Source organism: Otolemur garnettii, unplaced genomic scaffold (assembly GCF_000181295.1).
Source record: "Otolemur garnettii isolate 467f Iridium unplaced genomic scaffold, OtoGar3 scaffold00155, whole genome shotgun sequence".
NCBI lineage: Eukaryota > Metazoa > Chordata > Mammalia > Primates > Galagidae > Otolemur > Otolemur garnettii.
Genome location: NW_003852550.1, coordinates 1379958 through 1391277, shown reverse-complemented (window position 1 = coordinate 1391277; position 11320 = coordinate 1379958). Strand labels below are relative to the sequence as shown.

General features: G+C 49.6%; 1 protein-coding gene across 1 annotated transcript in view; it reads right to left on the bottom strand.

Moving 5' to 3' along the window:
• Positions 1-882: 882 nt before the first annotated feature.
• FRMPD3 (FERM and PDZ domain containing 3) overlaps positions 883-11320 on the bottom strand; it is a 76274-nt gene continuing 65836 nt past the window's right edge. Inside the window, exons 13-14 of the mRNA XM_023519074.1 lie at positions 5821-6642; positions 883-3977 (exon numbers count right to left, since the gene is read on the bottom strand). Coding sequence (XP_023374842.1) covers positions 883-3977; positions 5821-6642 — 3917 coding nt within the window. The remainder of the gene's footprint in view (positions 3978-5820; positions 6643-11320) is intronic.

The window sequence follows — 11320 nt, the reverse complement described above, 5'->3', positions numbered from 1 at the left end:
ATCCACAGCTAAGTCAAACTCCTAAGGTCAGTCTGTCTGGTAGAGATGTTGAGAGAAGAGCCTCACGCCTGCAGCGACAGCCCCTGCGCTGGGCTGGGGGACTCCTAGGCCTGTGCCAGGTCACCCCAGGGCAGACAGTTTCACCAGGTACCTTACCCAAAACGAGTGGGGTGATCCCAGAGGCTTGCTCTCTAGTGGACTGAGCTGCCCTGCCCATCAGTGAGGGGCAGGGCACTTTGGGGATGGCTGGTGTGGCGCTATTGGACCTGGGGGCAGGGCTCCCAGGCTGCCGCCTGTTAGGCTGGCTGCAAACAGCTCAGCGTGGCTATATCTGCCAACATCCCACCTGAGCAGGGCCCGCACAGTGGCTCCTGCCAGGTGAGTGTGAGCCCAGGGTGGGTGGACACATCTGTACGGAGCGCCCCCCTCCCCTCAGCTCGGTGCTGTGGTCTGCTGCTACTGCTCCTGCTCCTAGTGGGGGAGCAGCTGCCAGGAGGAGCTCGAGGCCAAGGAGGGTCTGCCAGCTTCAGGCCCCAGCTCCCTCGGCACCCAGCACGGAGAAGGAAGTGAGCCTGATGTCACCTCTCAGCCCCGGAGAAGAGATAAAATAACAGCTCTGCGATGGGGCAGAGCAAGGAGGGGCCTTTGCCCTCACAGTGAGGCCCAGAGGCCAGGATAGGGGTGGAGACACCCAGGGCGGCGGCTAGGCCTGCAGCCCTTAAGAGCGAGCCTCGGTCTAGGGAGTTTTCACTCCCTGGAGACTGATGGGCTCTTGGACCCTGATCGGCCCAGTGGACACACACACTCACCACAAAATGCAAGGACCACAAAGCTCAAACCTGGGACCATAGTTGGGGAAGGGGGACAGGCTGGGCAGATGCCCTACTTAATAAAGGTTTTTAAGGAGCGGGTGAATGTGCTCATAACAGTCGCTGAAGTTGGGGAGCCTGGTGGGTGCCCCATGGCTGCCCCCGTAGCTGCTGCCACCTGCTGCTGCTGTTGCTGCTGCTGTTGCTGCTGTTGCTGCTGCTGCTGCTGGTTAAGGTTCCGGGCTGTGGACTCCTCAGCGGCGCGCAGCAGGAAGGTGTAGTTCCTCACCACCTCTTCTACCTTGGCCAGCAGCTCTTGGCGCTGGGCCTCCGAGCGCACGATGAACACCAGCCGCACGAAAGTCTCAATGAGGCTGCTCAGCACCTGGAAGCTGCCCGTGATGGCTGCCAGCATGTGAGTCGGGCTCTTGTCCACATTGGCCACACGGCGGCAGGAGGCCCGGAGCTCCTTGAACTTAAGAGCTAGCTCGAGTTTGTACTCAGAGATCTGAGAGACATAGGGCTTGGGGGCACGCGCCTCAGGGCTGGCCACACACTGCCGCAGGACTGTCAGTAGCTCGTTAGTGTCCAGCCGGGCAGCCAGGAAGCCATCAGGGAGGCCATAGGCATGGGCCCGCAGGGCATTGATCTTGGCCAGGCTGCCCTCGAAGGTGGACACCCGAAGGTCAATCTCCTGAGTGCGAGAGGCCTCGGGGTTGCTGCTGCTGCAGGTGGCAGCATCCAGCACCTGCAGGGTCCTGCTCACCACAGGCACCACCTGCTCGTCCAGCTTCATGCCAGGCAGAATCTTCATGGGGATGGAGTAGGAGAGCTCGTCCTTGCCATCACTGGTGTCATCCGCTATGTCACACTTGCGGTAGTAGAAGCAGTAGCGAATGGAGCAGCACTTGCCGCTCTCACTGTCCTCGTCCAGCTCAGCAGGCTTCCGGTATACCTCTTCGGGCAGTGAGAACACGGCCATCTGTCTGGGGCCTTTGGTCTCAGGGGTAACCTGGACATAGGAGGGCTCTCCTAGGGTTGGTGACTCCAGAGACTTGCTTTTGGGACCCAAGGCCAGGGGGAGGCCTGCCTCTACCTCCTTAGCCTCCCTAGGCAGCATGCCCAGGGGTGGGTGTGGGTAGACATCCAGGGTCATCGAGGACCGGTCACCCTGGTCCAGCTCACTGATACTGTAGCGGCGCATCAGTTTCCTGTAGTTGGGAGCACCCAGGCACTCGCCCCCCGAGGCACACGTGGTCAGGCATGAGACACCACTCTCAGGATCTGATCGGCATTCTCGGGACTCCAGGCTGGTGGAACGGATGCGCTGGACATTGCTGGGGCTGCTAAGGCTCAAGCCTGGGCCGGCCTCTGGCTGCCTCTGGGTAGGGAGGACCCTGTCCCTCTCCCTCCCTGGGAGGCTGGGCACCGGCGTCTGGGCTGCTTGGGGCCGGCCCCCGCGGCAGATGCGCTTGCAGTCACAGCTGCGCCTCTGCTCACGGGACATGCCAGGCCCCTGCTGAACAGGGCTGCTACGGAGCTGGCAGCTGCAGCGGCCAGGTGCTGGAGGCTGCAAGTACTCGGTGCCCGGCAGGTCCCCCTGGCTTGGTGGCTTTAGAAGTTCCTCGAGGAACTCCAGCTCATACTGCTTTACCTTCTGCAGCTGGGCCTGCCGCTCATCTGTCTCCTTCTTCTGGCGGGTTGGGAAGGTGGCAGAGAATAAATTGCGAAGCCGGAAAGGACCTCGGGAGGACTTGGGCTTTGCAGGGCCTTCTGAGACTGAGTGAGCTCCATTCAGAGTGGTTTCAAGCTTCCTGGAGGGCATGGTGCTCACCTGCCGGCTGACGGTCTGAGGCCTCAGTGGGCTCTGGCCTCGAAGCTGGCAGCTGGGGCTCTGGCCACGAGGCTGGCAGCTGGGGCTCTGGCCACGAGGCTGGCAGCTGGGGCTCTGGCCACGAGGCTGGCAGCTGGGGCTCTGGCCTCGGGACTGGCTGCTGGGGCTGTGGCTTCGCTGTTGGCAGCTGGGGCTCTGCAGAGCCATGGGATAGCTAACTCGGGGGACCAGGCTTGTGTCCTCAAGCTTGCTGCTTTTGGGTGTGGTCTCCAGCTGCCCCTTCTCCCCCTGGCTGGAGACAGCGCCCTGCTTGTGCAGGGCAGGCTTAGCACCCTCGGGTCCACCTTTGCCTGTCACCTCCCCTGTAGCTTGCTTGCCCACTGACTCTCGACTCGCTCGCAAATGATAGCTTTTGGGAGGAAAATTTTGAACAGGCAGCCTGTCCTCTTGTGAGGAGAGGTGCAGGCTGTCAGCCCGGCTGCCTGTGGGTGCTCGGGGGCTGGAAGAAACCTCTGGGCAGAGCTGTTGCTGGGAATTCTGTGAGATTTCTGGAGCACCAGGGCTCATTTTGAACTTTAGGTTCTTATTGGCACTGCCACTCATCATGCTAACCTCTGGCCTCCCCATGCTGGCCTCCAGCCTTCTCTCCCCTCTGCTGGGGGGGTTTCCCAAAGCCCCACCAGGGGTGGCTAGACTCTTACTGTGAACCACCTGCTGTAGGGCAGCTGAGATGATGGCTGGGGTCACATTGCCCTTTGGGTCCAGGATAAGCTTGGGGCTCAACCTGACCTCCTTAGGCAGGTTCTCCCTCAGATCAGAGACCTGCTCTTCACTGAGAGATGGTGTGGCCGCCCTCAGTGACATCTCTAGGCCTGCCCTAGTGTGGCTAGGCCCTTTGTCCTCAGGAACTGGGGACAGCAGGCTCAGATTCTTCTGCTCACTAAGCTGGGAGGACAGTGCTGGGTGCACTGCCAAGGAATATGTGCGCTCTCCCTGTGCCTGGTTTTCTGACTGGGGCAGCTTCCTTCGAGCGCCAGGGGGACCAGGACTCTGGCCTGTGATAACTGGCTGGAGAGATGAGTTGGGATCCGGGCGCCCAAGAGAATAAGGGGCCGTAAGAACGGCCTGGGCTGCACAGCTCTGGATCCGGAAGGGCAGGTCCTTGCGGGCAAGGAGGCTGTCCTTGTTGAGGTGCTGGGCCAGGAAGTAGGTGGTGTTCTGGTGTTGCTTCATGGCCGACATCATCTCTGACATGTCTGTGAGCTCAGAAGAGTTGGTCTCATGGCCCGAGTCCAGTGATGATTCGGGAGTGATTGTGGCCAGCACAATCAGACCTGGAAGAACAGGGACAGGGCTTGTTACACTTACTAAGATCAGATTCTTTTCCAGTCATACACAACTGTCCATTGGTATCCATGGGGGATTGGTTCTAGGATCCCCAAGGATTCCAAAATCCATGGATGCTCAAGTCCTTTATATAAAATAGTGTAGTATTTGCATACATCCTCCTGTATACTGTAAATCATCTCTGGATTACTTATAATACCTAATATAATGTAAATGCTCCTTAAATAGTTGTACTATATTGTTTAGGGAGTAACGACAAGAAGAAAAGTCTGTCCATGTTTAGTACTAATGCAATCATCCATTTTTCCCCGAATATTTTTGATTTGAGGTTGGTTGCATCAGCAGTTGTGAAACCCTCCAATATGGAGGGCGGACTGTATAGATTGGCATGGAGGCCAAGGTTAGCAGCAGGATTTCCAGCTGGGGGAAATCCAGGCCTGAAGGTGGGAGGAGTAGAGGGGAGGGGACAAAGAGGGGAAAGTTATGAGAAGGGGGATGAATGGCTAGAATCCAAAAGAGAAACAAAAGAGGTGAAGAGATGATCTGGGCAGTTTGATGGCAAATCAACACGTGAATCACATGCAAAACAACATGCTAATCAACACTATTTTTAGATTCAACAGCTAGGAAATTTTTGTTAATTGTCCTAAAGTGGGGTTGGCAAAGAGAGGTCCCTGTCTATCTCTCCTCATCTGGCCAGGCCTGCCTACAGTCTCTGCAGCTGAGACCATTTAGCTGAGCTTGTCCTCTCTCTGGCAGCCACAGGGGCCTCAAGCCTAGAACTGCTACGGCTTGGAGCTCCAGACGCTAAGCAAAGAGAACTGCTGGCCCCCAGGGGAGGAGACAAACACATGGGGGCTGACCAAGGTCAAGGCTGTCCTCATGTACAGGCAAACTCCAGTCCCTTCACTCTCTCTGTCCACACTTTCCCCTGCCTCATGTGCTTTCTCAATTCCTTCCTCCCTACTCCTTTTCTGTTGTGGTATCATGTACCTTTTCTTTTTCTTAAGGTGTACGTGCATGGAGGTATGCATGTGTGACTGTGGGTACACGTCGGACATGTGTGTTTGTCTACAAGATGGATGTGTACGTGTCTATAACAGGGAATAGCATGCATGCTACCTGGTTCTCCCAGCAACTAATATTTAATAGCAACAGCTACTACTTACAGAGTCCTTACTGTGTGCTAGATAGTACTTAAATCCTTTGCATGAGCGATCTTCAGTCTTCACAATAGCCCTATGTGATACACCTGTTGCTATAAGACCGATTTAAGGTGACAAAAGTGAGGCTCAGATGGAGTAAGTGCCTCGCCAAAGGTCACACTGGCAGGGAGTCAAGACACCAGGACTTGGGTGCATCTGATTCAGAGCCCATGCTATCAGGCAGGATAAAGTCTCAGCCCTAAGCCGTGAAAGCTCTTGGCTTCTCTGATCCCAGGGCCCTAGGTGGTGAGTCGGTCATTTTGTTTTTCTTCCAGTCATGGGCATACTGGATGTTCTTTGCCTGTCTTCTATATGTGTCATAATTTTCCTCTGATCCTTCATCCTGGCCTGGATCAGTAGCTGTCATCGTCCCAATCCCTGGGATCCATCTGCACAACATTTCCACAGAGATGCAATGGCAAGAGCCTGAACTCTAGCTAGAGCTGAGCAGCTGAGTCCTGCTGCAACGTGGCTGCTCCCCTGACCTTGTCTCAACTACTTCTGGCCCATCCATTGCCCTGACACACCACGCTGACTTTGACATCTGCTTGGGAGGGCACAACGTTACCTGCTGGCCCTTTTTGGCCAGGAAAGGAGTCAAGAGGGAAGAGGAATGGGTTGTTACCTGCAGTCTGTGGGGGTTGGGGGTGTGGTCCGTCCTCTGATGCAGCCAGGGCTTCCAAAGCCTGCAGAGTGGACACCAGGGCATCATCTAGCTCCTGAGCATGATCTCGGACTGTCCGGGTCTGCACGCTGTCAATTAGTGTCACTGGAATCTCATCATACAGGAGCCCACGCAGGTGGCGTCCTTGCTCCTGGCTCTGGACAGCCCGGCGCTTGGGGTCATCCTCATCAGAGCTGTTGTCTCGGAAGCCAGGGGGTGGGGCAGCAATGGCAGGCAACAAAGAAGTTGTCTCATCTTCTTCCTCCTCCTCCTCCTCACTCCCTGGCGGTGGGAGGGACATCAGATCTACTATATTGTCACGAGAGGAGCCAGGCCTTCCGCCTTTGCGTGGGCCCAGTTGTTCCTGCAGTTTGGCTTTGCAAGAGTCACAGTAGAAATTCAGGGCTTCTGCCCCAAGGGAATTGTCCAAGGTGTAGGACCGGGCCCTGCTGGCACAAGGCTCATGGTCCAGGCTGGCTGCATCAAAGTCATCGGGGACTACATCGTAACCTTGGCCAGAGCTTTTGGATGTGGGGTCAGACTTGGTCCGGGGCCTGCTCTCCTCAAAGAAGATTAGGTTCTCATTGACATCCGTCCGGCTTTCCTGCTCCTTCCTTTGTTCCCGCATGTGGAGGTAGCAGAAGCTGACAAGCTCAGAGTCGGCAGGCGGGGGCGTGCAGCGGCTCGACTTCCTGGGGCTGGGGCCCACGCTGCCCACATAACTACTCTCCTTTTTCCCCAGGTGGCCCCCAGTGACAGGGCGGTGGGCGCTGTGCATGTAATCTAAACCCAGAAAGAGAATCGACAGTTGAGCCCTGGCGCTGAGGACTGTGGCTGAGCTGCCTTGGCATCTCTGGCCCATGTCTCTGCAGCACGATTGAGGGGCAGGTACTCAGAGAAAGCATTACCTAGCCGCTAGAGATAGGAAGGGGAGTTGATGGGCCTTGTCTCTGCTGACCCTGAAAGGAAAGCAAGGAGCATCTAATGGCCTGAGCCGCTCATGGCCCCATCACCTCTGAAATGGGAAAAGGCATGGAGTGAGGTAGGGGTGGGGATGAACGCCTTGGTGTGTGGGCACAGTGGGACTTTTACGTGGATACCTCTAGTCTGATTGTCAGCTCTAAACATATTTAAAGAGGCGAGATTTGTTTTCTGTCCTCCTTGGAACTGTTCTTGCCCCTGCCCCCAACCCTTTCGGAGCCTTTCCAACTGCCAGTGCTCTGTTGCTCTTTGGGTTATCTTGGATTTCCTCTAGTAGAAGGGAATAAATCTGACAAGCTACTAAAGCTTTAGTGGGAAAGTGTTAAACAGGCTACATACAATCCCAAGAGTTTGCATTTCAAAGAGGACTGTTGAAAGTGGGAAGCTGAAACAACAACTGGCTCTATTAGTATCATAGAATTCCCCACATCAGAATGTGTGAAGTGTATAGGAGATGCCGAAGGTACATGAAGCAGGGAGGTGAGTGAGGGGTGCTAGTTTGCTTTTCTTTCCTTCTTTCCCTTCTCTTCCTTCCCTCCCTCCTTACTTCTTTCCTTCCTCCCTCCCTTCCTTCCTTTCTCCCTCCCTTCTCTCTTTCCTTCCAACCCTCCCTTTCTTCTTTCTTTCGATGGGGTCTTGCTCTGTTACCCAGGCTGGAGTGCAATAGCTTGATCACAGCTCACTGTAACCTTGAACTTCTGGGCTTAAGATCATCCCACTTCAGTCTCCCTAGTAACTGGGACTTCAGGTGCAGGTCACTAAGTCTAGTTAATTTCTCTCTGTCTATTAAGAGGCAGGATCTTGCTTTGTTGCCCAGGCTGATCTTGAACTATTGGTCTCAAGAGATCCTCCCACTGCAGCCTTCCAAGTATCTGAGAACCATCCACCATGCCCAGCTTTGGGAGCATCCCTGTAATTCTTCACATCTTATTACTTTTCTATATTCATGCAGGGCCAGCCCTGTCTGCTATACATTCATGTGGTAAATACTCTCATCAGTGGCTCTTAATGCCTGTAGGTGTATGCATCTGAGAACTGTCCATAGCAAATAAATGCCTTATCTCTGAATAGCTTCTCTGTCTCACTCTGTATTGGGAGCCCTTTCTCATGTTATCAGTGAGCATATACTCAGACATTGCTAACTCATTCTGCTATCAGCAGATAGGTAACAAACAAATACTAACTTAGGCTAAGGTCATTACATATAACCCCATTTAATCCTCACAACAACCCCGGGAGGTAGCCATTATTATTATTATCCCTATTTTACAGAGAAACAAGCTGACCAACATGGTATGTGACTCAGCCAAGGTCACATGGGTCATAAGTGGCAGTCTAGATCTGAGCCCAAGTCCAATTTGAGGGACTTCAAAAGTCATATTTTTAACTGTTATCCTTGTAGCTCATCATGGTGGTCAAGACGCTGGAAAACAAGACATCAAAATGCCTTTCCAACTCCAGTTTGATAGAATCAGTATGTCAGTGTTACCTTTCACCAGAGCTTATAGCTATGACAAAAGCACAGTGCTGGCACCTAACAATAGCACACCAAAACACACGAAGCAAAAATGGAACTGAAGGGAGAAATAGACATTTCAATGACAATAGCTGGGGACTTCAATACCCCACTTTCGATAACAGACAAAACAACTATGCAGACTATCACCAAGGAAACAGAGGACCTGAGCAATACTGTAAACCAACGAGACCTAATATAAATCTATTGAACACTCCACCTAATAGCAGAATATATATTCTTCTTAAATGCACATGGAACACTGCCCTAGACAGAACATGTTAGGCCTTAATATAAACCTCAATACATTTAAAAGGAATGAAATCATACAAAGTATGTTTCCAGAGCACAACAGAATTAAATTACAAATCAATAACAGAAGGAATTTTGAAAAATTCACAAGTGGAAATTAAACAAAACACTCTTAAATAACCAATATAAGAAATTAGAAAATCCTTTGAGATGAATGAAAATGAAAATACAACATACCAACACTTGTGGGATCTAGCTAAAATAGTTCTTAAAGGAGAAATCTATATTAAAAGTGCCTGCATTTAAAAAGAAGAAAGATGGCTTGGCATCTGTAGCTCAGTGAGTAGGGTGCCAACCACATACACCGAGGCTGGCAGGATTGAGCCCAGCCCAGGCCTGCTAAACAACAGTGACAATAGCAACCAAAAATAGCTGTTATGGCGGGCACCTGTAGTCCTAGCTACTCAGGAGGCTGAGGCAAGAGGATCGCGTAAGCCCAGGAGTTTGAGGTTGCTGTGAGTTGTGATGCCCAACACTCTACCAAGGGTGACATAGTGACACTCTATCTCCAAAAGAAGAAAAAGAAGAAAGATTTCACATCAACAACTTAAAGTTCCACCTTAAGAAACCAGAAAAAGAAGAAGAAAGTAAACCCCAAATGAGCAGAAGGAAAATAATAACAAAGCATAGAAGATACAAAAAAATAGAGTAGGGAGGTGCCTGTAGCTCAAAGGAGTAGGGGGGCCAGCCCCATATACTGGAGGTATTGGGTTCAAACGTGGCCCCAGTCAAAAAGAAAAAAACCGCAAAAAAAAAAAAAATAATAATAATAATAAATAAAAGAAAAAATAGAGAAAATCATTGAAACTAAAAGTTGGTTCCTTGAAAGTAATCAATAAATTGACAAACTTTTAGCTATATAGACCAAGCCAAAAAAAAGAGAGAAGACTCAAATTACTAAAATCAAGAATGAGAGGACATGGCTACCAGATAAGGAATCAGTTATAAGTGAATATGGTGAATAAGGTGTGAACAAATTAGATAACCTAAATGATATGGAAAATTTCTTAGAAATATACAATCAACAAAAACTGATTCAGGAAGGTAGAAAATCTGAATCAGCAATAAGAGGAAAATAAATTGAATTAGCAATTAAAAATCCTCCCTCCTCAAAAAAAAAAAAGCCTAGGCCCAATGACTTCCTTGGTGAATTGTATCAAATGCTTAAAACATGCATTTATACCAATGCTTTGAAAACTCTTTCAAAAAACAGAATAAGGAACACTTCCTAACTCATTCTATGAAGCCAGTATTATCCTGATCCCCAAGCCAAAGACATCGCAAGAAAACTACAAACCAATATCTCTTATGAATATAGATATAAAATTGCTCAACAAAATACTAGCAAACTTAATTCAGCAAAATATGAAAAGAATTATACACCATGACCAGGTAGGATTCATTGCAATAATGAAAGTTTGGTTTAATACCTGAAAATAAATTAATATAATACACCATCACCTCTTTTACCCAACGAAAGCTATGTTGTTTAGCAGGATGTAAGCACTCCAATTTGTACAAATAATCAACACATTGAATCCCATAATGGCATAAATGTATTTATGATCTATGTACAAATGACTTAATAAAAAAATATAATACACCATGTTAATAGACTAGGGGAAAAAAAACCTCTGTATCTGAATAGGTACTGAAAACCATCTGACAAAAATCCAACATCCTGGCTCAGTGCCCATACCACAGTGGTTACAGCGCCAGCCACATACACCAAGGCTGGCGGGTTTGAACCCGGCCGGGGCCAGCTAAAACAACAATGACAACTGCAACAAAAAATAGCTGGGCATTGTGGCAGGTGCCTGTAGTCCCAGCTACTTAGGAGGCTGAGGCAAGAGAATCAATCGTTCGAGCCCAAGAGTTTGAGGTTACTGTGAGCTGTGATACCACGGCACTCTACTAAGGGGGACACAGTGAGACTTTGTCTCGAAAAGAAAAAAATATAACACCTTTTCGTGATAAAACACTGAACAAACTAGAAATAAAAGGGAAGTTCCTCAACATAATAAAGGTTATCTATAACAAACTCACAGATTACAACATACTTGATTCACATGTAGTGCTGTAAACTTTCCCCATAAGATCAGGGAAAAGACCAGGATGTCTATTCTCATTGTATCTTCCTTTTATTTTTTTGCAGTTTTTGGCCAGGGCTGAGGCTTCGAACTCACCACCTCTGGTATATGGGGCTGGCGCCCTACTCCTTGAGCCACAGGCACCACCCTATTCTCATTACTTCTATTCACTACTTTACTGGAAGTCCTAGCCAGGACAATTAGGAAATAATATGAAAAATAAGGTTTCCACATTAGAAAGGAAAAAGTAAAACTATTTCTTGTAGAATACAAGCTCAATATACAAAATCAATTGTATTTGTACATACTAGCAATGAACAATATAAAAATGAAATTAGGAAACAATTATTTACAATACCATGAAAAAGAAAAAATAGGTATAAATTTAACAAAAGAAGAGTAAGACCTGTCTACCAAAAATTATAAAATACTTGCAAAAGAAATTAAAGGAGATTTAAATAAATGGAAAGATAGTCTAAGTTCATAGATTGGTAGACTTAATTATTATTATTTTTTTTTGAGAAAGAGTCTTGCTATGTCACCCTCAGTAGAGTGCTGTGGC